Here is a 20,813-nt window from a genome sequence, read left to right on the forward strand (position 1 = left end):
TTAATTACGTTTTTAATAACACACATGAATCACGTGGTCACGATATGAGGATCACGTTTACCATACGTTGATCATGTGCTTATCATAAGGAACTTAAAGGATCAATACGATTAACCTATACGCCGCGCCGTACTCTGTGAAAAGTGAGTTTCATGCATGTGCGCAAAGTGTCGTCCCAGGTTAGAATGTCCAGTCCGCACAGGCTAATCAGGAACAAAACTTTCCGCTATTATGATATTTTTCATTTTAAGAAAGTCTCTTCTTAGCAAAAATCCAGGCTAGGTGGAAAGTGTCGTCCTTGATTAGCCTGTGCGGACTGCACATGCTAATATGGGACGACACTTTACGCACATTCATTAAACACCCTTTTAACAGAGCAAGGCCGATATGCATACTTTAATATCGCGTTTTTGTCTTCGTATGATACTTTGTTGTAAATTTTGTGAATCATATACGCCAAAGTATGACAGATTATTTACGTTCGACAATGGACTTATTTCGAGCGTTTTCTTTGTATTAGTTAAAATGGTTGACAGTTTTTGGATCTCAATTTGGTATATGATTCTGCGTTTGCCCTTACATGATTTTTAACTAGAACTTTATATTACCGATACTTAACGTTGCCTGGGTATAGAATTTTGTGATTATCTCATTTCAAAACTTAAATAAGATCGTGTTTGATCCCATCAATAGCAATATGGTAAAAAGCTGCGTGTGTATACACTGTATATGTAACCAATAAACTATATGCTCAGTGACATTTCTAGTTGTTGTTGTTGTTGTATATGTTTCCGACATTATGAAGCATTTTATTTTAGTAATTTTTAACAAATGACAGCGTTTAATGCTGCGATACCATACATATATAATAAAATAGTAATTGTTCCCAAACGTTTACAGTATCACAAACAATGCCGCACTGCTCTAACAGGAAGAAAGATGCATAATATCAATTTGAATTATGTACTATAATAACCTTGGTCACTGCCATTATCCCAGCTCATAGTGAGCTTTTACCTATCATACGCCATATCACAATCGCCAGACATCACAAGATATCAAAAGTCACCAACCATATTAGCCTCGTTCTGGGAAAGCTTAATACATATGCGTCAGGTTGCGTCACAGATTAGCCTGTGCAGTCAACCTTCACTGGACGATCGTTTAGAAGAGAATTCAATGTAAAGAAATAGTGTAAAATAAAACGTGTTCTTTGGATTGATTGTCTCTCATGGATGTTGTTAAGTCCCTTTTAAAATGTATATATGACAATGCATATCTGGTTACAGTATTAATAACTTAATGGTTTTTACACATTCGACCAAGCTGGGCAATGAGGATAATAAGGACGCACATTTAAATATATTTTACGTGTTCCAATTTATCGTTTAATAAGCAAGTTAATGTGCAATTTCTTCATCTTTTCATTATATATATGTGTGTGTATTTCAAAGTTTATGAAGTCCTTTCGCGCCCTGGGCTGCATTATGTGAGGAGCCGGAGTGTATCACAGCACATCTACCTAGTAAATTAACTAGACCCACCTACATTGAGTCGAATTTCGAATTATGTCTGCACTTTCAAGCTATTGAGTTTTCACTGAAAGATATTCAATGGCGCTGTGGTCTAGTGCGACGGGAGGTTGGACGGAGCGCATGGAGGAAACCTCAACTGTCCAGTAAGATGGCAAAAAAAAAAAAAAACAAGCTCACATGCGCCGATAACGGTGATTGAACCCTGACAAAATGACAATAACAAATCACAGATTTGAAACAAGAATGTATGCATTATACTCAGACACTCAAAATAACACTCTTGACTATCGCAATCGCGATATCCGACCTGAAATATCTTTAAACAAGATAAATAATTATTCGGAGTATGTTATAATTAGCATGCACACAACAGTTAAATAGTATATTGAAGTGTTTTAAGAAACCATTTTGGATTAATGTAATAAGAATAATCAATTGACTTGACAACTTGACCAATATCAGTCAGCTTGATCCCGATGGCTCACGATACTATTATATAAATATTCGAGGTTAACAGCTGTATATGACAAACCACTTAAACAGTTCTTTTCGAAGAACGCGAACAGATATTTGATTTACCAGGTATGCATGGATGATTGGCGTTTGGTCGGTTACCCATTTTGTATATATACATGTATTACAGTTACACATTCTATGCTTTATGGTGTATATAATATCAAAATTACCCAATAAGAAATAAATCAGCAACACGTGTGCATCACTCCGTAATTGATGTGACTGTCATGCAGCTAAGAACTTCTCATAAAACAATATTCGTGATCTTTGAGAGCCGATTGTGTCCATGTTCGAATCAATTAATATCACGTCGCCAAAGAGCGCGTAGTTTCCCGCGCACACAATCCGTTTCAGAACTCTAAAAATTGTATACCAATATATGCATTACTGAGTAGCATTTAAAGGCGTTTACAATATCGTTTAAATACATTCAAACCGTCGCGGATTTCAATAAAACTCAATTAGCAGCACTAGAACTGCTAGCTTGAACATCGCGTCCTTTTCTTTAACTGACAGACAGAAAATCGACATACAGAAGAACATGTATAAAGTGGAGCAAAGTGTATCTAAAAGTTATATTGTATGTGTTTCGAAATAGAATTAAATGGAAGATAATGTGTGCTAGCGTTCAAAATATTTTTTAAATATTAGATATAGTTACACGATGTGTTTTGGCAACTACATTTAATTATAACTTTAGCATATATGTTTGAAAGTCCTTCTTTTTGACCGATGTAGGAAGCAAAAAGGAACTTATCGATTCTTTCAGCTGGCTTTTACAAAAACAGACTGTAGAAAATATGTAAGATTACCGGTATCACATGTACAAAGTAGCGAGAGAAACAAAACCATGGCGATAACGAGCTGTACAGAATAACATAGATACCAACCGGGAGATACCATAGACGACGAAGACGCCGAAATTTGCTGAAAAACAACAACAACAACATAAGTTTTCAAGGCGGTTTTTAATAAAATTGAAATAACTTTGAAGCAGCAACATTTTAGACAATATGGACGAAAAATCCATGTTCTTAGGTTAGTGTTTTTTTTAGTTTTGCCGATTTTTGAAATAACGCTTTATAGCTTTCTTAATCGTATGTTTTATTAATGTTTGTTGAACGAGATAGGAATCCGGATGTTCGGATTATTAAATTGTTTATATGCTTTATTATTGTCGAGGCTTCGGTAATTTTCACAAAGATCACAAAACATTTTAATAATGTATGACCATGAATCATTCATTAACGTAATAATTAACCTTTGGTCTTTATATTTGTTGCTTTTTTCCTAATATTGATCATCTGTAAACATCAAAATAAGTGTTGATAGTTTCAAACCTCCATCTTGAAAATAATGTTTTTTCTTGAGCCGTTGATTCTTATTGGCTGTCACAATTTTAAGAACACTTCAAATAGCCTCACAACTGACCTTTTAAGGCGGTTGATTTCATGTGAAAAATTGTCAACACAGCAGAGTTTTACTGGATGCAATATTCTGCGTCAAATACACATAAAATGCCAGTCAGGACCCATCATATTTGTTAATTTGTGTCCCATGGGACGCACAATCATTTTGACATATTGGATCTCGTAATATCAACAAGAAACTCTGAAAGACAACTGCAGTACGTAATTTTCTAGAAGGATGTACGAGTCGTCTCGCTTGTTGATTTATCGACCAATCGTGTTATTGCGCATCTGCTGTTGCTTGGTGCAAAGTCCCGAATTGAGATTACATTGCGTAAATGTGAGCTATTTATGTCGCTATGAAAGAAAAGCTTACTGAGGTTGCAATAACTTATTATCTGGCAAGCAAGATTAAACTATAAAAATAAATACAATCTTTAATTTTATAGATGCGTGTTAACTCTCGTCTATTGCTTACGTAAATAATTGATGACTATACTTTTAACTTATTGACTTTGACACAGCCAGCATATTTATGGTAAATTACCATACATTATTTGCTTGTAACTCAAGTTCTGTACTATCTGTATGATGTAAACATGCATCAAACACATGCGAACCACACACAATAAGTCCTATAAGAAATTTATATTTAATTACACACTGTGTGATAGGTAATGACAATTTGAATCAATGCCTATACTTGGCACTTTTGAACAACTATTGTTAAAGATTTGGTAGATTCATTTTTCTGTTGAGAATGCATCTCATTTTATGAAAGCATTATGAAAATTTATATTATGACAATTTCACAACACAATTTTAAAAATAAAATTGATCTTCCTGTTTAAATTGTATTACAAATGTGTTCTATTTAATATGAAGAAGGGTGCTTAAGTTTTTGTGCTGTATAATAGAGTTGATTGTGAGAAAATTTCCAGCTATTGACTCCTTCGTACAGGTACTAGGAAGTTTCTTTTAAATTTTATTGGCTGTTATAAATGTCAATTCAGGTGAAAAGCTCAGCCAGGGCTATACAGCTATGCTGAAAAACTTTTTAGCGCTGAGGAATGTGGCGGAATATGTGTTCTGAAAAAATAAGTGATGTAAATTAAAATTAATGTTTAGTATACAAAACACATTAAGCATATTAATGGATATAACATCTTGTCTTCACAGAAGTAAAGGCATGGTGAGTATTGTTTTAAGATTTTATATTTAAATGATGTTTACAGTTTGTGACTCTTAAAGAGTTCATTTGTCAAAAAAAAATATAGTTCTAAGTTTTTCATTTTATTTGTTAATGCCAGTCATTAAGTATTGCACTTGTTAATCTGTCCATTAGTACATGTATGTATATCCTAAAGTTTGTGTTTTCAACTCTTCAGTTAGGTGGTTTATCTAGTTTAAACTTAAAGAGCTGAATTACCATAACTTGTAGATGATCATAAGGCAAGTAATATTGGCTGGCTCAGAGTGAGTGTGACCTGTTGTTTTTTCAGAGTTATGACCTGATTCGTCTGTTTTCCACAAAATATATTCCCTGTAAGCCTGGAAATATGTGTTTTCAATTCCTGTTTATTTGCGACCCAGATTTCATTTAATTATTCTCAGCTGAATAACCTTAATGTGTAATGTCATCAGGCAGGCAGGAATTGCCTGGGACAATGTTCACTGGAAGCACCAGAAGCACCCGTGGCCAGTGCTTTAACTGGTTACTATCAATCTAGGCGCCAGCTGCTTTTCCCCAGAATATTTATTGGAAATGGCGCAAGAAAAGTCCTATTTTAGTGCTTAGTTGCTGGCTACTTTGAAAATCAAACTGGTTACTACAATTTTTATGGAGAACACTGGCCTGGGACCAGTTTTGACTATGTCCTACATGTAACTGATAATAAAAGAAACTCATTTCAATTTAAAACAAATCAGCTATACTGCTTTTTATTTTTTCAAATTCTCAAACTTCATGTTCTAGAACATTAATTAAAATAAAATGGGCTTTAGGTTTTACCTCTTCTGTGCACATAGTAAAATCATCGTTTATTATTATGCTAAATAAAGAAATAATATTATAATTATTATTCCAAACTATTGTTGATTTTTGTACAGTTATCATTTCGTTTCAACGACGAAAAAATAACTTTGCTTCAAGATATGACAGAACATAAATGCATATGTAAGATTATATTGGCACAATAAATTTCATTTCATGCTGATGAGTTTTGAAAAGTGCTCAGACCGAATGGCTGACATGGTTTATTTGGTTTTTGAGCATTCTGGAAGTCTGCACTAAGGACAATAAACGAATGTTGGTATTGGCACTTATATTAACACAAAGTCTGTTGATCTAGTTTATAAAATTGTCATCAACATTTTTTTTAAATGTCAGGTACTTAAAATATATTATTATATCACCTTTTAAATTTGTATACCTACTGTCTTTCATACAAATATGAACTTGTTTTTCTAATTTTAATGATCAGAAAATTTACACTGTCAATGGTGGGTGCAAAACCAAAGAACTTGCATTAAAATTAATTGTGAAAGAGTTGTCTAAGTGTAGAAACCTACAAGCGAATGTTTGAATATTTTTATCACAAGTTAGTACATTTATTATATGAAACAATTTTAAGCATGGAAAATAAAATATAAGGAATATGAAAAGACGTGATATGGGTATGTTTATCGTTTGTATTGAGTTTCAATGCACATTTTAAATATACCTTTAACTAAACAATTCAGGTTCAGTTATGTAAATTTTATAAAACTATCAATAGGTCTAGGTTTCAGTCTTGGTGTAGTCTCATCGAGGGAAAACCTATGCAGTCTACATGGGCTAATCAGGAATGGCATATTTCCCCTTAAATGGATGTTTCTTTAGGAGAGTCTTTCACCAAATAGAAATTTTTATAAAAGGGGAAAGTGGCATCCCTGATTAGCTCATGCAGACTGCACTGGCTATTCTAGGACAAAACTGTAAGCACATGCATCAAGCCTAGTTTTTCCAGATGACCCTAGACTTTGAAAAAAGACACTAATCCCTTAGTTCATACAAAGCTAACCCATATTATGCACCATATTAAAAAAAAAAGTCATTTCAATCATTGTCGCCTGCAGCTTGGAAGCTGTGCTCCAAGAAGGGAAGAAGGCGTCCAACGTGGACATACAACTGATGTTAGAGACCTCCCAGCGATGCCAGAGCCGCATACAACAGCTGGCTGCGGTTGAAAAGAACTCACAACATAAGGTTTAGTATTGGTCGCGTAATGGATATGGTGGCAGCCTACTAAGAGGTCAAGTGTTCTATCCCCACTGTGGCAGTGTTCTTTAGGTCTCCCATAAAGACAGCATGTATGTGGTCTACCAATGTACAGACTCAAGAGGGTTGCAATTATAGCCTGAGGCTTTTGAATAAATCAAGCTTAAAGAAATGGGTTACCCTGTATTAACTAAGGTTTAGCATAAATATTTTCTGATTTTTATTTTTATTATGTTTATTGGTTTTGATTACTTTTTTATTCCACGTCTGCGAGTGCAGAACAGTTTTAGGGTATTTATATGGGATGTAAACGAATCCTGAAATATTTTTATATTCATTTCAGGGTTTTCCCTTCCTTTTATTTGAACAGGCCAAATAAAAATTTGAACAGGCCAAGCAAGGCACTCCTGCTAGGGGGGTCCGGGGGCATGCCCCCCCGAAAAATTTTGAAAATCTAGACGCAAAATGGTGCATTTTGGGGGGGGGGGGTTTGGACAGAAATTTTAGAGATGAAAATTACTTGTTTTTTTGTGTATCACTTATGGAATTTTTCTAATTTTTTAAAAAATTTGTGAGGGGAGTGTAGTTATTTGCGTACTCAAAATAATCAGCCAATGAGAAGCGCCGTTTTGTAGTTATTTGCGTACTCAAAATAATCAGCCAATGAGAAGCGCCGTTATAAATTATACTTGTTCGGTAAAACGTACACACGGAAGTATAAAGAACATAAACAAAACGATGTTAAATCGATGTTTTCGCTTGTTTAATTTCGTCTTTTCTTAACTTTAACAATTACATCGATCAAAGTTGCAAAACCTCTCATTATTTTTTTTTGTTACCAGCATTTGAACCGGCCAGAAAATCGATTGAACCGGTCAATTTGGCCGGCGGCCGGTTCTTAGGGAAAACTCTGCATTTATCCTTATAAGAATATATTTAAATCTTTGATCCATAAGCCCCTGTATCCAAATATCCAATGTCAATGTCCAAAGTTCCATTCTTTGTCATCACAAACATGTTTTATCATTTGTACCTTCTATGCATCCTTGATGAAGTGCAATAATTCAAAACAATTTTGTTTTTGTTTGGTATATTTAAAATAAGCTTTTTTACTTCATTTTAACATTGTTTCTTAAAACTTTTGTTCATGGCCATGAATAGACTAACCAATCAAGGTTTGATTTTGAATTGAACTGCACAAATAAGTCATGTACTTTGTTAAAATCATCTGTTCTGCAAACATTCACCTGAATGATATTCAAACACTTCACAGCTTCATGTCATTTGCATGGAAAGCGAGGGCTAATCAATAGCAGAATCAAAAATGTATAGCACATAGAGATCTTTTACTATTTTATCTAGGCTGTGTAGCACAAAACAACATTACAAACGTGTGCCCTTTTTTATAGAAAACAAAGTGGAATGTTGACTTGAGAATATTCAAGATATCAGGGTCAGATGTTATGTTGAAACAGACTTTAAAATATTCAAGATATCTGGATCGGATGTTATGTTGAAACAGGCTTTAGAGTATTCAAGATATCTGGGTCAGATGTTATGTTGCAACAGACTTTAGAATATTCAAGATATCTGGGTCAGATGTTATGTTGAAACAGACTTTAGAGTATTCAAGATATCTGGGTCAGAGGTTATGTTGAAACAGACTTTAGAATATTCAAGATATCTGGGTCAGATGTTATGTTGAAACAGACTTTAGAATATTCAAGATATCAGGGTCAGATGTTATGTTGAAACAGACTTGAGAATATTCAAGATATCTGGGTCAGATGTTATGTTGAAACAGACTTTAAGTATTCAAGATATCTGGGTCAAATGTTATGTTGTAACAGACTTTAGAATATTTAAGATATCAGTGTCAGATGTTATGTTGAAACAGACTTTAGAATATTCAAGATATCAGGGTCAGATGTTATTCTTGCAGGCCTTGTTTGAGCAGCTGCAGGCCAATGTCCAGAGTCACGTGTCCATCCTGCTGGCCAAGATAGATCAGCTGGACAAGCCCCCTAGTGACCCAAGCACTGACCAGCAGGTGCCCTCCGTCGCTAGCAGCCCACACAAGTCTTCCAATGGGATCGGTGTGCTTTATAATCTTCTTAAACACAATGTTTAAAGGAATAAGAGTATCTCTCTGAAAAAAACAGGGTGTTCTTTATCGTTAAACACAATGTTCAAATGAATATGAATCTCTCTTTGAAAAAACAGGGCTTTATGCTTGTGCACAAAGTAATATCCCAGATTAGCCTGTACTGTCCGCACATGCTTATCAGAGATGACACTTTCTGCTTTAATGGTATTTTTTGTTTAAATGAAGCCTCTTCTTAGTGAAAATCCAGATGAGGCGGAAAGTGTCATCTTTGATTAGCCAGTACGGACTACATTTTGGACGACACTTCACACACATGCATTCATTCCAGTTTTCCTAGTCTACTTTGAAATGAATGATGCAATTTCTACAAACTTTCTAAGAAGCTAAGGTATATTGTTTTGCACCTGTCTGTTGGTTTTTGGGACGGTAAGTATGTGGACCTTTGTTCATTGAACTGTCAAAATAAATGTAGTCATTGATTTTTAGATATTTATTTTTTTCAAAGGACCCAATTAACTAAATGTGTTTTGCCTAGAGGTTGAGTTTAGACCCAAAATTACTTTTAGTTGATTTGTGTTCCTTATTAAAATATGCAGACAGAGTTTGCAATCGTAAGTGGAGAAATGATGGATATAGATGTAATGTAACTGCATTGCAGAAGACCGCGTTCCTGAATCTACTGGGAAGAAAGATCCCCAGCGCAGAGCAGCTATTGAAGAGACAATTGTGAAGAAGGGAGGTCTCACCTTCCAAGACATAGCAGGTCAGTTCTTGAGATAGCTGGTCAGCCCTTGACCTAGCAGGTCAGTCCTTAAAACAGCTGGTAAGCCCTTGACATAGCAGGTCAGTCATTGAAACAGCTGGTCAGCCCTTGACATAGCAGATCAGTCCTTGAAACAGCTGGTCAGCCCTTGACATAGCAGGTCAGCCCTTGACATAGCTGGTCAGCCCTTGACATAGCAGGTCAGCCCTTGACATAGCTAGTCAGCCTTTGACATAGCTGGTCAGCCCTTGACATAGCTGGTCAGCCCTTGACATAGCTGGTCAGCCCTTGACATAGCTGGTCAGCCCTTGACATAGCTGGTCAGCCCTTGACATAGCTGGTCAGCCCTTGACAATGCAGGTCAGTCATTGAGATAGGTCAGTCCTTGATAGCTGATCAGTCCTTAACATAGCAGGTCAGCCCTTGACATAGCTAGTCAGCCTTTGACATAGCTGGTCAGCCCTTGACATAGCTGGTCAGCCCTTGACATAGCTGGTCAGCCCTTGACATAGCTGGTCAGCCCTTGACATAGCTGGTCAGCCCTTGACATAGCTGGTCAGCCCTTGACAATGCAGGTCAGTCATTGAGATAGGTCAGTCCTTGATAGCTGATCAGCCCTTGACATAGCAGGTCAGCCCTTGACATAGCAGGTCAGTCCTTGACATAGCAGGTCAGTCCTTGACATAGCAGGTCAGTCCTTGAAACAGCTGGTCAGCCCTTGACATAGCAGGTCAGCCCTTGACATAGCTGGTCAGCCCTTGACATAGCTGGTCAGCCCTCGACATAGCTAGTCAGCCTTTGACATAGCTGGTCAGCCCTTGACATAGCTGGTCAGCCCTTGACATAGCTGGTCAGCCCTTGACATAGCTGGTCAGCCCTTGACATAGCTGGTCAGCCCTTGACATAGCTGGTCAGCCCTTGACAAAGCAGGTCAGTCCTTGACATAGCTGGTCAGCCCTTGACATAGCTGGTCAGTCCTTAACATAGCAGGTCAGTCCTTGAGATAGCTGGTCAGCCCTTGACATAGCAGGTCAGCCCTTGACATAGCAGGTCAGTCCTTGACATAGCAGGTCAGTCCTTGACATAGCTGGTCAGCCCTTAACATAGAATGTCAGTCCTTGACATAGCAGGTCAGTCCTTGACATAGCAGGTCAGCCCTTGACATAGCAGGTCAGCCCTTGACATAGCAGGTCAGTCCTTGACATAGCAGATCAGTCCTTGACATAACTGGTCAGCCCTTGACATAACTGGTCAGCCCTTGACAATGCAGGTCAGTCCTTGAGATAGGTCACTCTTTGACATAGCAGGTCAGTCCTTGAGATAGGTCAGTCCTTGACATAGCTGATCAGTCCTTAACATAGCAGGTTAGTCCTTGACATAGCTGATTAGTCCTTAACATAGCAGGTCAGTCCTTGACATAGCTGGTCAGTCTTTAACATAGCAGATCAATCCTTGACATAGCAGGTCAGTCCTTGACATAGCAGGTCAGTCCTTAACAATGCTGGTCTGTCCTTGACATAGCAGGTCAGTTCTTAACAATGCAAGTCAGTCCTTGACATAGCTGGTCAGCCATTGACATTGCAGGTCAGTCATTGAGAAAGGTCAGTCCGTGACATAGCAGGTCAGTCTTTGACATGGCAGTTCAGTCTTTGAGATAGCCGATCAGTCCTCAACATAGTTTGTTAGTCTAAATCATAGCTTGTATGTTCTCAACATAGCTTGTCAGTACTCAGCATAGCTTGTCAGTCTTTTGCCATATCAAGTTAGTTCTCAACAAGGCAAGTCAGTCTTTGACAATGTTTGTTCAGAACAGATCAGACATTTTTATTGCGTAGCTGGTCCGTGCATTTCATAGCAAGTAAGTCCATCACATAGCAACTGGTCAGTGTATAATATAGCAGCATGTTAGTCCATAAAAAAGCAAGTTATAAAGGGATGTAATTTCAGATTCTTTCCCGCCAGTGAAATCTTTTATAACTTTACCAATGGTATTTAACTTTGATAGTTCTGTTGAAAAATTAAGAGCTACAGTGAACCCTACAAGATGGTAGAACATTTCCCTGCATAGGTGTACCCTAGATCATAATCCAGCAGGTGAATGCACAACATAGTATGTCACTCCATACCATAGCAGGTCTAGACATAGGTCAGGGATTCTTTTTCTTCTTAGAGAATGGCTATTTTTCACAAATATGAGAATAGATTACTCAAATTTTCACAATATAAAGGAGTTTGCAACTCAAAATTTCACTATTTAAAAAGTTCTGACTATTTTTTGCAAATTTTAAACAATTTGCAACTTTTTTTTCACAATCTTGAACAGTTCGCAACTCTTTTTTTCACAAATTGATTGACCAAGGCCGCTGAACAAAGATGGGGAAAATCCCTGTAGTTGGTCAATACAGGACATAAAATTCAGGTCTGGACATTTGTCTATATCAGAGCAATTAAGTTTTGTTAGACTGGTTACATAATAAAATTATAATAAATGTCTTGCTGGTAGGCGATTTCTTTTGGGGTCACAATGTTGTTCAGTGCTGTATCAGTTGGATTGTCTTTGTAAGTGTTAAAAGAGGAAACAAACTTTTGCATCCCTCATCCGATTAAATAGAAACTTAAAAAATGTAATTACAGTGACATGTAGATGTATACGACACTTTTTTTTCATGCCCAATCAACCACACATTAGAGTAATGCGCTCTTGAACATAACTTATTGTTTGTAATAATGTCTATTGTATTTTGTGTGTAATTCTCTTTTAGGACTCCATGATGCCAAGGAGACGCTCACGGAGGCTATTATCATGCCATTACAGTTCCCACAGCTCTTCACAGGTGAAACTAGCATGACTTATAAATCAAAACGTACCAAGTATGGTTTCATGGTAAAAACGGGTGGTTGGTATCATAAGGAATATCGGAAAGTTAAAATTCTTGTTCATAGATTGGCAAAATGACAATTTTCCCAAAATTGTTGTCGGAAATTCCAAAGACATTAGATAGATTACATTTACACAAAGGAAACAACACTCTTGAGGGAGAAAAATTATGTATGTTGTCAATTGAAATAAACCAACTGATTTTATTAATTCTTTCATATGTTCTTTGAAAAAATATGTGTAATTCTAGTAAAATGGCACATGATGAAGTCAAAGTCACAAACACAGGTTATAAGCAGACTGCATTTAAAGCTAAACTAGTGTTTGAATTGCCATGTTGTGTTATCATGTCATGTGCCAATACATTCATTCAAACCCTGCAGTATCAGCAACTGCATATGTACTGTTTTTCTAGTTGATAATCTCATATAAACATCACTTTATTTAAAAAATATTAAATTCTGGAAAACAATTGAGAATTAATGAGTTTTTAAACTTCATAAACACAAAAGTATGCCATTTTTCAAAGTATAAAGTTTACAGCAACTTATGGGACGTGGGTTTTCCACTTTAACATGCGCAATGCAAGTGATTCCATGTTTGCTCATCTGGCATATTCCACATTAAATAATAACAGCCAATGGATAAACAAGTGAATTTGAATTAAGATTGAATGCAATATGTACACATTATTTTCTGAAGATGGGGAGAAAGGGAGAAAAAAACACATGTTTACAATAAACCTGCATTTGAATGCATCTTAATTGTCTGAATTACTTATTTAATTTATCTTTGTAACGTGTTCAAGTATTTTTTTCAAGATAATATTTAGGTAAGTATCGTCTATAATCAACAATGTAAGGAAACGTTCCTATATTAACTTGTTAAAATTGTCACAGGTCACAGTGATCGCAAAGATTGAAAGCTCTTGAATAGAAATCAGCTTATATATGCTAACTATTTTTTCTAAGCTTTATTTGCATCAAACAATAGATTGTCACTATTAAACTGTCTAAAGCCAAAGTATGGGTGAGCTTCAAATTTATTATAATAGAGACATATATGAAAGAAATGTTAGGTTGGAGAAAAAACTGGAGTCGCTCGCGTTATATTTGATTCTAAGTTATTAAGGAAAGCGTTTTATTGGATTTACAGTGTTTTAATAATAAAAGAGTGGCCAGTGGTACTGCATTAGATTTTTTCCCAAAAGTCCTGGGTTCAAATCCACAGTAATAGAAAATTGTGCTTTGTACTTTTTATTGATATCAAAATTATTGTACATATTGTACATGTAATTGTTTCTTCATAAATACATTTAAAGACTTTAAAAATAATAATCTGTGAACATGTAGCTTTTGTTTTATTTTGTTTCAACTACGGTCTACATGTACTCTCGTTATCTCGACATCGGATATCTCGATTTTCTTTATATGTCAAAGTAAGCTCAATGTCCCAACTATTCTCCTTCTTTATCTATATTAATAAATATCACATATCTCGATTTTCGTTATGTCGAATAATTCAATAAAAATTTGTTCCGAGTCCTGACTTTACATGTATTTACTGTGGTTTATCTTGAAGTGCGAATGACTGTCCCAGTGTTGGCAAAGGTGGGTATTTTTTTTCTTTGATACTTCACCGTCCCACTTTGCCCGGCTGCTCCCGATACTGTGCGGTAGATAATTGATCCGTTAATTGCATCAATGACCACACATGTGTAATGTCGTTAGTTAATAATTTACACTTGAGTAAGGCCTGTCACTTTATAACATGTGGGTTTATTTTATCCTGTACTAATAATCGATTGAACTTTGCATTTCAAACTACAAAATGTACATGTACAGTTCACTATTCCGGAACGTGATTTACGCATGTTCAGATGAAAAATCCTCGTCTTTATTGGACATCAATTGCATCATAAGTTAACTTTAAATAGCAACATTACTTGATGTTTACTCGACAGTTCAGAAAATGATAACGGCATGTGTTCATGGAATTCAGTAACACTTAAAACGTCATTTTAAGCATTTAAATAGCAAATTTAATCGTGCCTCGTAAAAATGCGTATATATCAGGTAATAGATAGGGTAGTAGAGAGTATTATGCCACACAGTGACGGCTTTAGTAAGACCGCATAGAAGGTATAAAGATGTTAAAAACAAGGTAAATTTTTGTCTCATTTTTTCTTTGAAGACGCCTAATCGGATATCTGGAACTCTCGTTATCTCAATATTTTCTCTTGTTCCCGCCGACTTCGAGATAACGAGAGTAGACTGTACTTTAATTAGGATTTATGTGTCCTTTACAGAGGGAGTCTTAAGAGGAAATAGCAGCTCCCGCTAAAAAAATTGGCAGCGAGTAAAGTATAGATAAAGAGCGAATATTTATCATAAACAAACACTTATTATTTTCTTGCTGATATGGCTGGAAAATGAGCAGCGCTTTAACCATTAATACAAGTAATTAAGAGTATAAAACGGTAGAAAATACGTGTCTCAGCATTGATGTTGCCATCTTGTTTGTCACGTGATTATCCACTCTGTTTTAAACAGTTGATTTTTGTAACACTTTTGGAATTACTGCATCAAGCCATGGTTTTTAATGAAATAATATTGAAAAAATACCACCCAATTGCAAACTATTTTCTGCAGGATGCATTTAGTCATGGGTTTGGTTGAAATGATTTTGTCGCAATATTTTTATCTTGGAAAAATACCATTCAAATCCATAGCTACGTAGCTATGTTCTATCTGCAGGCTGCATCAAGCCTTGGAAGCGTATCTTGCTGTATGGACCACCAGGCACAGGCAAGAGTAGGGTGGCAGAGGCGATATCTGCGGAGATCAACTCCACTTTCTACTGCGTGTCCAGCTCTGATCTAGTCTCTAGTTGGGTGGGGGAGAGCGAGAAGTAAGTAGTAATCCTGGTAAAGAATGGTCTTATGTTTACCTTAACATGTTATTTTGCAGGTTATTTTTCAAGTTGTCAGAGAGCGAAAAGTAAGATTTAGTCTTTGGGCTGGTGTTCCTGAAATGTGTTATGTTTATCTTAAAATGTTTTGTGTGTTTTTTTACAAAAGTTTTTGTTGAGTTAATTTATAAAATAACGTAAGTATCTGTGAATTTTTACTGAAATACAAATGTTTTACTGATTAAAGACGGGATTATGAATAAGGGTGAATTGTGACGACAAGTAAAAACTTTTTTCTGGCAATCTATGGCCCAGGAGAACAAGTCTTTAATAAGCCTTTCTACATAAAACCACAAGTAAGGCAGATGTCCATGAAGATTATGAATCCACCATGTTCTATCTGTGCACAGTAAAAAATTTGTAAACATAGTTTGCATGGATCCATGATTTGACAAGTTTTTTCTTTGCATACTTCTAAGGTGCCTGTCCATTATGGGTCTTAACACCATGTTCCCATCACAAACAATAAACAAAATACAAAAATGACTTTGTAAATGACATTTATTATCATAGCACTTTTTATATGATAAGACTTTCATCATTTACTTCCCTTGCCGGCTGATCAATGAACATACAACTGTGTATTTATGAGACTTCACTGATTGATTTCCCTTGCAGAATGATCTAGGAAAATACAACTGTGTTTATGAGACTTGCATCATTTATCTCCCTTACAGGCTGATATAGAATCATACAACTGTGTATTTATAAGATATGCATAATTAACCTTTGTTTTAGACTTGTAAAGGAGAATGTATTTATGAACCTTGCATTACTTTCCTCCCTTGTTGATTGATCAAGGAGCGTACAACTCTGTTTATGAGACTTGCATTATTTATTTGTATTAAAATACCCTGGATAAAGAATCATACAACTGTATTTATGATTTACCTCCCCTTCAGACTGATCAAGGAGCTCTTCCAGCACGCCAACAGCCAGCCCGAGGGCCGCTCCGTGATCTTCATAGACGAGATCGACAGTATCTGTCGCCAGCGCAGCCTGCGCGAGGAGGAGCACACACGCCGCATGAAGACCGAGCTTCTCAAGCAGATGGAAGGGGCGGACAACTCAAGTTCCAGCGAGAAAATCTTCCTGCTCTGTGCGACCAACTGCCCTTGGGAGCTGGATTCAGCTTTTCTCAGACGGTTTCAGAAAAGGATTTACATTCCATTGCCTGACAGGTGCGAGGAACTAGTGAATATGTTTGTGTTTAGCATTTAATATTAAATTTGATTTGACTTTTTATATGGAGGAGGGAAAATGTTTGATGGAAGACTGATGGAAATAGTAAGTTGATCATACAAACACTTGTAAAGGTCAGGTACTGATGTTTTTTTTTAGTTGATATTTGTTTGTTTATTTTCTCAAATCAAATGACTGAATATTAAGACTGAATGATAAATATTTAAGGTAATAAGTCAGATTTTTTTTACCAGCATAAAGAATTAAAATTCAACAGAAATAAGAAATAAATTCATTTGGTACCTCTATGGTAACACAATATTTAAAAAAAAATCGTATCATTTATACAGTATGCACGTGCAGCTGATTAATTCTTTAAACCACTTTAGAGATGCCAGGATTTCCCTTATCAAGATCCACACCCGAGACAACAACCTGCAACTGACGGACAAGGAATGGTGCTACCTTGCTGACAGCACTGACGGCTACTCCGGCAGTGACATTGCCAACATGACCTTGGGGGCACTGTTTGGACCCATACGGGACCTCCGCATGGCGCAATACTGGTGTCAAACTGCTGGTAGATAGTGGTGCTATAGTTTTTTTTTCATGTTCATATTCACTATGGTTGTCATGTTGAGTTTTATGCAAGTTATTATACCCCCATTACCATTTGTAATGGCAGCTATATAGGAGTCACTTTGTCGGTTGGTCTGTCTGTCCCTAAAATTTAATCAGATCTTCAACAAACTTGGTCAGAAGTTGTATCTAGATGATGTCTAGGTGAAGATTGAATATGTGTCATGCCGGGTCAAAAACTAGGTCACAGAGTCACTTAGTGCGTTTTAAACCGAAAGTTGGTCCGGACCATAACTATGTCATTTATCGTTAGATTTTAAAATGACATGTACAATTGTTAAATATCATGGGACGGTGTGTCATGCGAAAGAAGTATGTTGATATCTCCAAGGTCAAGGTCACACTTGGAGTTGCCCATAAATGAGCTTGTCAAGGAAATAACATTGTCATTTATTGTGTGACTTTAAAATCATTTGGCACATTCGTTCACCATCATTGAACAGTGTGTCATGCAAAAGAATTAACTCGATATCTCCAAGGTCAAGGTCACACTTTGAGTTCAAAGGTCAAAATTTTCCATAAAAGACTTGTCCGGGCCATAACTATGTCGTTCATTGTGAGATTTTAAAATCATTTGGCACATTTGTTCACCATCATAGCTTCTCTTGTTTTGTGAAGACAGCATGCAAAATATTCTGTGTCAATGCAGCATGTGGGGGTATACGTCACATCTGTGACAAAGCTCTAGTTTATTAATATTATACTTTAAATGAATCGCTTGGTATTGCAGACACTAACTTTTTAGATTTTTTGGGGTTTGCTCATTCATTTGGAATTTAGATGTTCGATGGAGGTTTATGTTCAAAGTCTTTTATCCAAAAAAATTCTAAGATGTGATGTCAGACTTAAGAAAGGAACCAGTTTTGACATGTCTGTAAATCTCTTAGCTGCCTTGATACACATTTTAACACATTTGAATAAGCACCCAATACACAATTGAGCAATCAAGGGAGCCCTACTTCTTGTTTTTAGTATGGCTTCAATAACTACAGTATCTATCATAGTTTGACAATGTTGATGCACAATTTTTCAACTGGATGCAAGATGGCCCTTTGAAATAAAAATTGGCTGTATGTTTTACAAAATTGCAGAAAAGGCCAATTATTTTTCAGCAAAAAACATAGTTTTGCCAGCCGAATGCCCCACAGACATCCAGAAACATGACATATTTCAGCAAACATTGATTCCGACATTCAAATTATGTACCACTTAGTACAGTTTTAATGGTTCCTGTATTTTCAGAGGGCCATCTCACACCGTGCACCCCAGATACACCAGGAGCCCTGAACTCTCGTATGATTGACCTACCACCAGATAAGGTGTTACTGATTGTTTTTATGCTAATAAGTGACATAGAGAATAATATACTACTACTACTAATGATAAAAATAATGCTAATATTATTATTAATATCCCTCGCCAAAGGCGGAGGGATATAGAATTGGCGTTGTCCATCCGTCAGTCCGTCTGTCACATTTTTTTTGGAATGAAATATCAATGCAACAAATATGCTTGTTATCATTTTTTAGGGTGTAATGGATTCACTGTCAGTCTGTTTATCAAGAGACACACACATGTACACTTTTCAAATTACATGTACAACATTCAAAACTTGTAGGTCTAATTTCTTTTATTTTATGCTGTATTGGTGCAACTTGGAACAAGGTTATTTACAACTTTCTACCCATCACAACTAGGGTTGGTATTGGCTAAAACTGTGACAAGTTCTTGTGAGAATGAATATTGGTGATTTTGTCACTATTGGCAACAGACTGTAGATTTTTTTCAGAACAGTTACTATATTCAGAGTTCAGGCCTATTCTATCCATTCCCAATAAAAGAACGTAGCTCTGTGTCTCTTATTGAAAGAGTGCTTTGCCCATGATATTGACTTACCAGATTCACAACTTAAGTCAAGTTCTAGTCATGAAATACTGATTTATATTGACACACTCAGATAATATCGTTTTGCAATTGAGGAAAGCAGAAATCAATAATCAATTGTAACCTCTGTAAAAGTCATATTAAATTTCCATTTCAGATCCGACCTCGCCAAGTGCAAATAGGTGACTTCATCAAATCTCTCCAGACGCACAGACGGACAGTCACCGAGGGAGACCTTGTAAAGTTCAAGGAATTCACAGAGGACTTTGGAGAAAATGGATGATTACAAGTGTTTATGTAACAACAGATGTTTAAATGTTTATGTTCACCTGTTGTTAACATAAAAATCAAAGAAAATATTGCATTAGAAATATATTTGGTTTTCTTTCAAAATTTGTATTTTATGATAAATGATGTAAAATAAAGGTTGATGAAAAATTATAAATTTATAAACGTAAAGAAACTGTCATTAGTGCAACCAGTTGTTAAAAAAATGTTATCTAACTTGTACTTTGATAAAGCATTTTATGTTGCTGTTTAAAACTTTGTTGGTGTTTGTACTTTTTATTATACAACTGTAAGGTTGAATAAGGAAAATTTGAAACATTTTTTTGTTGAACTAATGTGATCATTACATTGAGGAATACATTTAAGGATAAGAAATCAATTTGTTGATTTGTATGTCCCCTTGCAATGTCTCTCTGTATGTATGTCTAAGCCATAGCTTGGCCGTATTTTGATGGATTTTGAAACTACTTGGCATAAATGTCAAACCTCATTGCCTCATGTTCCTTACATTTGAGCCTTGCTTGATAGAGGATTGGTCCCTTACATTTGAGTATTGGTCCCTTACATTTGAGCCTTGGTCCCTTACATTTGAGCCTTGGACCCTTACATTTGAGCTATCGTCCCTTACATTTGAGCCTTGGTCCCTAACACTTTAGCCTTTGTCCCTTACATTTGAGCTTTTGTCCCTTACATTTGAGCCTTGGTCCCTAACACTTTAGCCTTTGTCCCTTACATTTGAGCTTTTGTCCCTTAAATTTGAGCCTTGGTCCCTAACACTTTAGCCTTTGTCCCTTACATTTGAGCTTTTGTCTCGTACATTTAAGCCTTGGTCCCTTACACTTGAGTCTTGGTCCCTTACATTTGAGCCTTGGTCCCTTACATTTAAGCCTTGTTCTGGGAAAACTGGGCTTAATGCAAGTGTCGTCCATGATTAGACAGCAGTCTGCATGCTGATCAAGGATAACACCTTCTGCAAACACTGGATTTTTGATAACAAGATATCTTTAAAAAAACAATTCCATGAAAGCAGCACATGCATTTATCCCAGAATAAGGCTTGTTTGTTTTGGATTCCTAGATTTTGTGAGAGAACTCACGTCTTTTACACAAGAAAAATACTGAGAAATAATGAATGTGCAGCTGTGGTTAAAATGTAAGTTTATATCCCCAATGTGTTGTGTTATTAAAAGTCAAAAGATCAGAGGTAAAAATATGTGAATAATTTCCCAGATGTGTTATGCCAATAATTTCTGCGTGTACTCTTGCATTTTGATACTTAATGAATGAAGGTAATTTTACCAGTTCTGTGTTAAAGTAGAAAGCATTACAATGGGCCTATTTAATAACCTTCCAAATAAAAGTCAATTTATGCTATTATGTTGCA

General features: G+C 36.1%; 1 protein-coding gene across 6 annotated transcripts; it reads left to right on the top strand.

The window, feature by feature from the left end:
• Window positions 1-2,963: 2,963 nt before the first annotated feature.
• On the top strand, window positions 2,964-20,806 carry LOC127835191 (vacuolar protein sorting-associated protein 4B-like). Of its 6 annotated transcripts, none has more exons than XM_052361510.1 (10): window positions 2,964-3,089; window positions 6,578-6,707; window positions 8,662-8,815; window positions 9,485-9,589; window positions 12,352-12,423; window positions 15,224-15,377; window positions 16,340-16,618; window positions 17,009-17,199; window positions 18,501-18,577; window positions 19,300-20,806. In XM_052361510.1, the coding sequence occupies exons 2-10, from the start codon at window positions 6,633-6,635 to the stop codon at window positions 19,423-19,425; spliced, it is 1,233 nt and encodes a 410-aa protein (XP_052217470.1). In that variant the 5' UTR covers window positions 2,964-3,089; window positions 6,578-6,632; the 3' UTR covers window positions 19,426-20,806. The 6 variants fall into 6 exon arrangements, with proteins under 6 accessions (XP_052217470.1, XP_052217469.1, XP_052217467.1 ...); XM_052361509.1 differs by lacking the exon at window positions 2,964-3,089 and adding an exon at window positions 4,633-4,652; XM_052361507.1 differs by lacking the exons at window positions 2,964-3,089; window positions 6,578-6,707 and adding an exon at window positions 7,687-8,273 and having other exon boundaries at window positions 8,368-8,815.
• Window positions 20,807-20,813: the final 7 nt, after the last annotated feature.

The sequence above is a fragment of the Dreissena polymorpha genome, chromosome 6 (assembly GCF_020536995.1).
Source record: "Dreissena polymorpha isolate Duluth1 chromosome 6, UMN_Dpol_1.0, whole genome shotgun sequence".
In the NCBI taxonomy this organism is placed as follows: Eukaryota; Metazoa; Mollusca; class Bivalvia; order Myida; family Dreissenidae; genus Dreissena; species Dreissena polymorpha.

Coding starts and splice junctions, on each gene's coding strand:
- LOC127835191 (XM_052361507.1), top strand. CDS start 8,512: ATGTTGAAACAGACTTTAAGTATTCAAGATATCTGGGTCAAATGTTAT. Junction 16,619..17,008: donor TACATTCCATTGCCTGACAG/GTGCGAGGAACT, acceptor AAACCACTTTAG/AGATGCCAGGATTTCCCTTA. Junction 17,200..18,500: donor ATACTGGTGTCAAACTGCTG/GTAGATAGTGGT, acceptor CTGTATTTTCAG/AGGGCCATCTCACACCGTGC.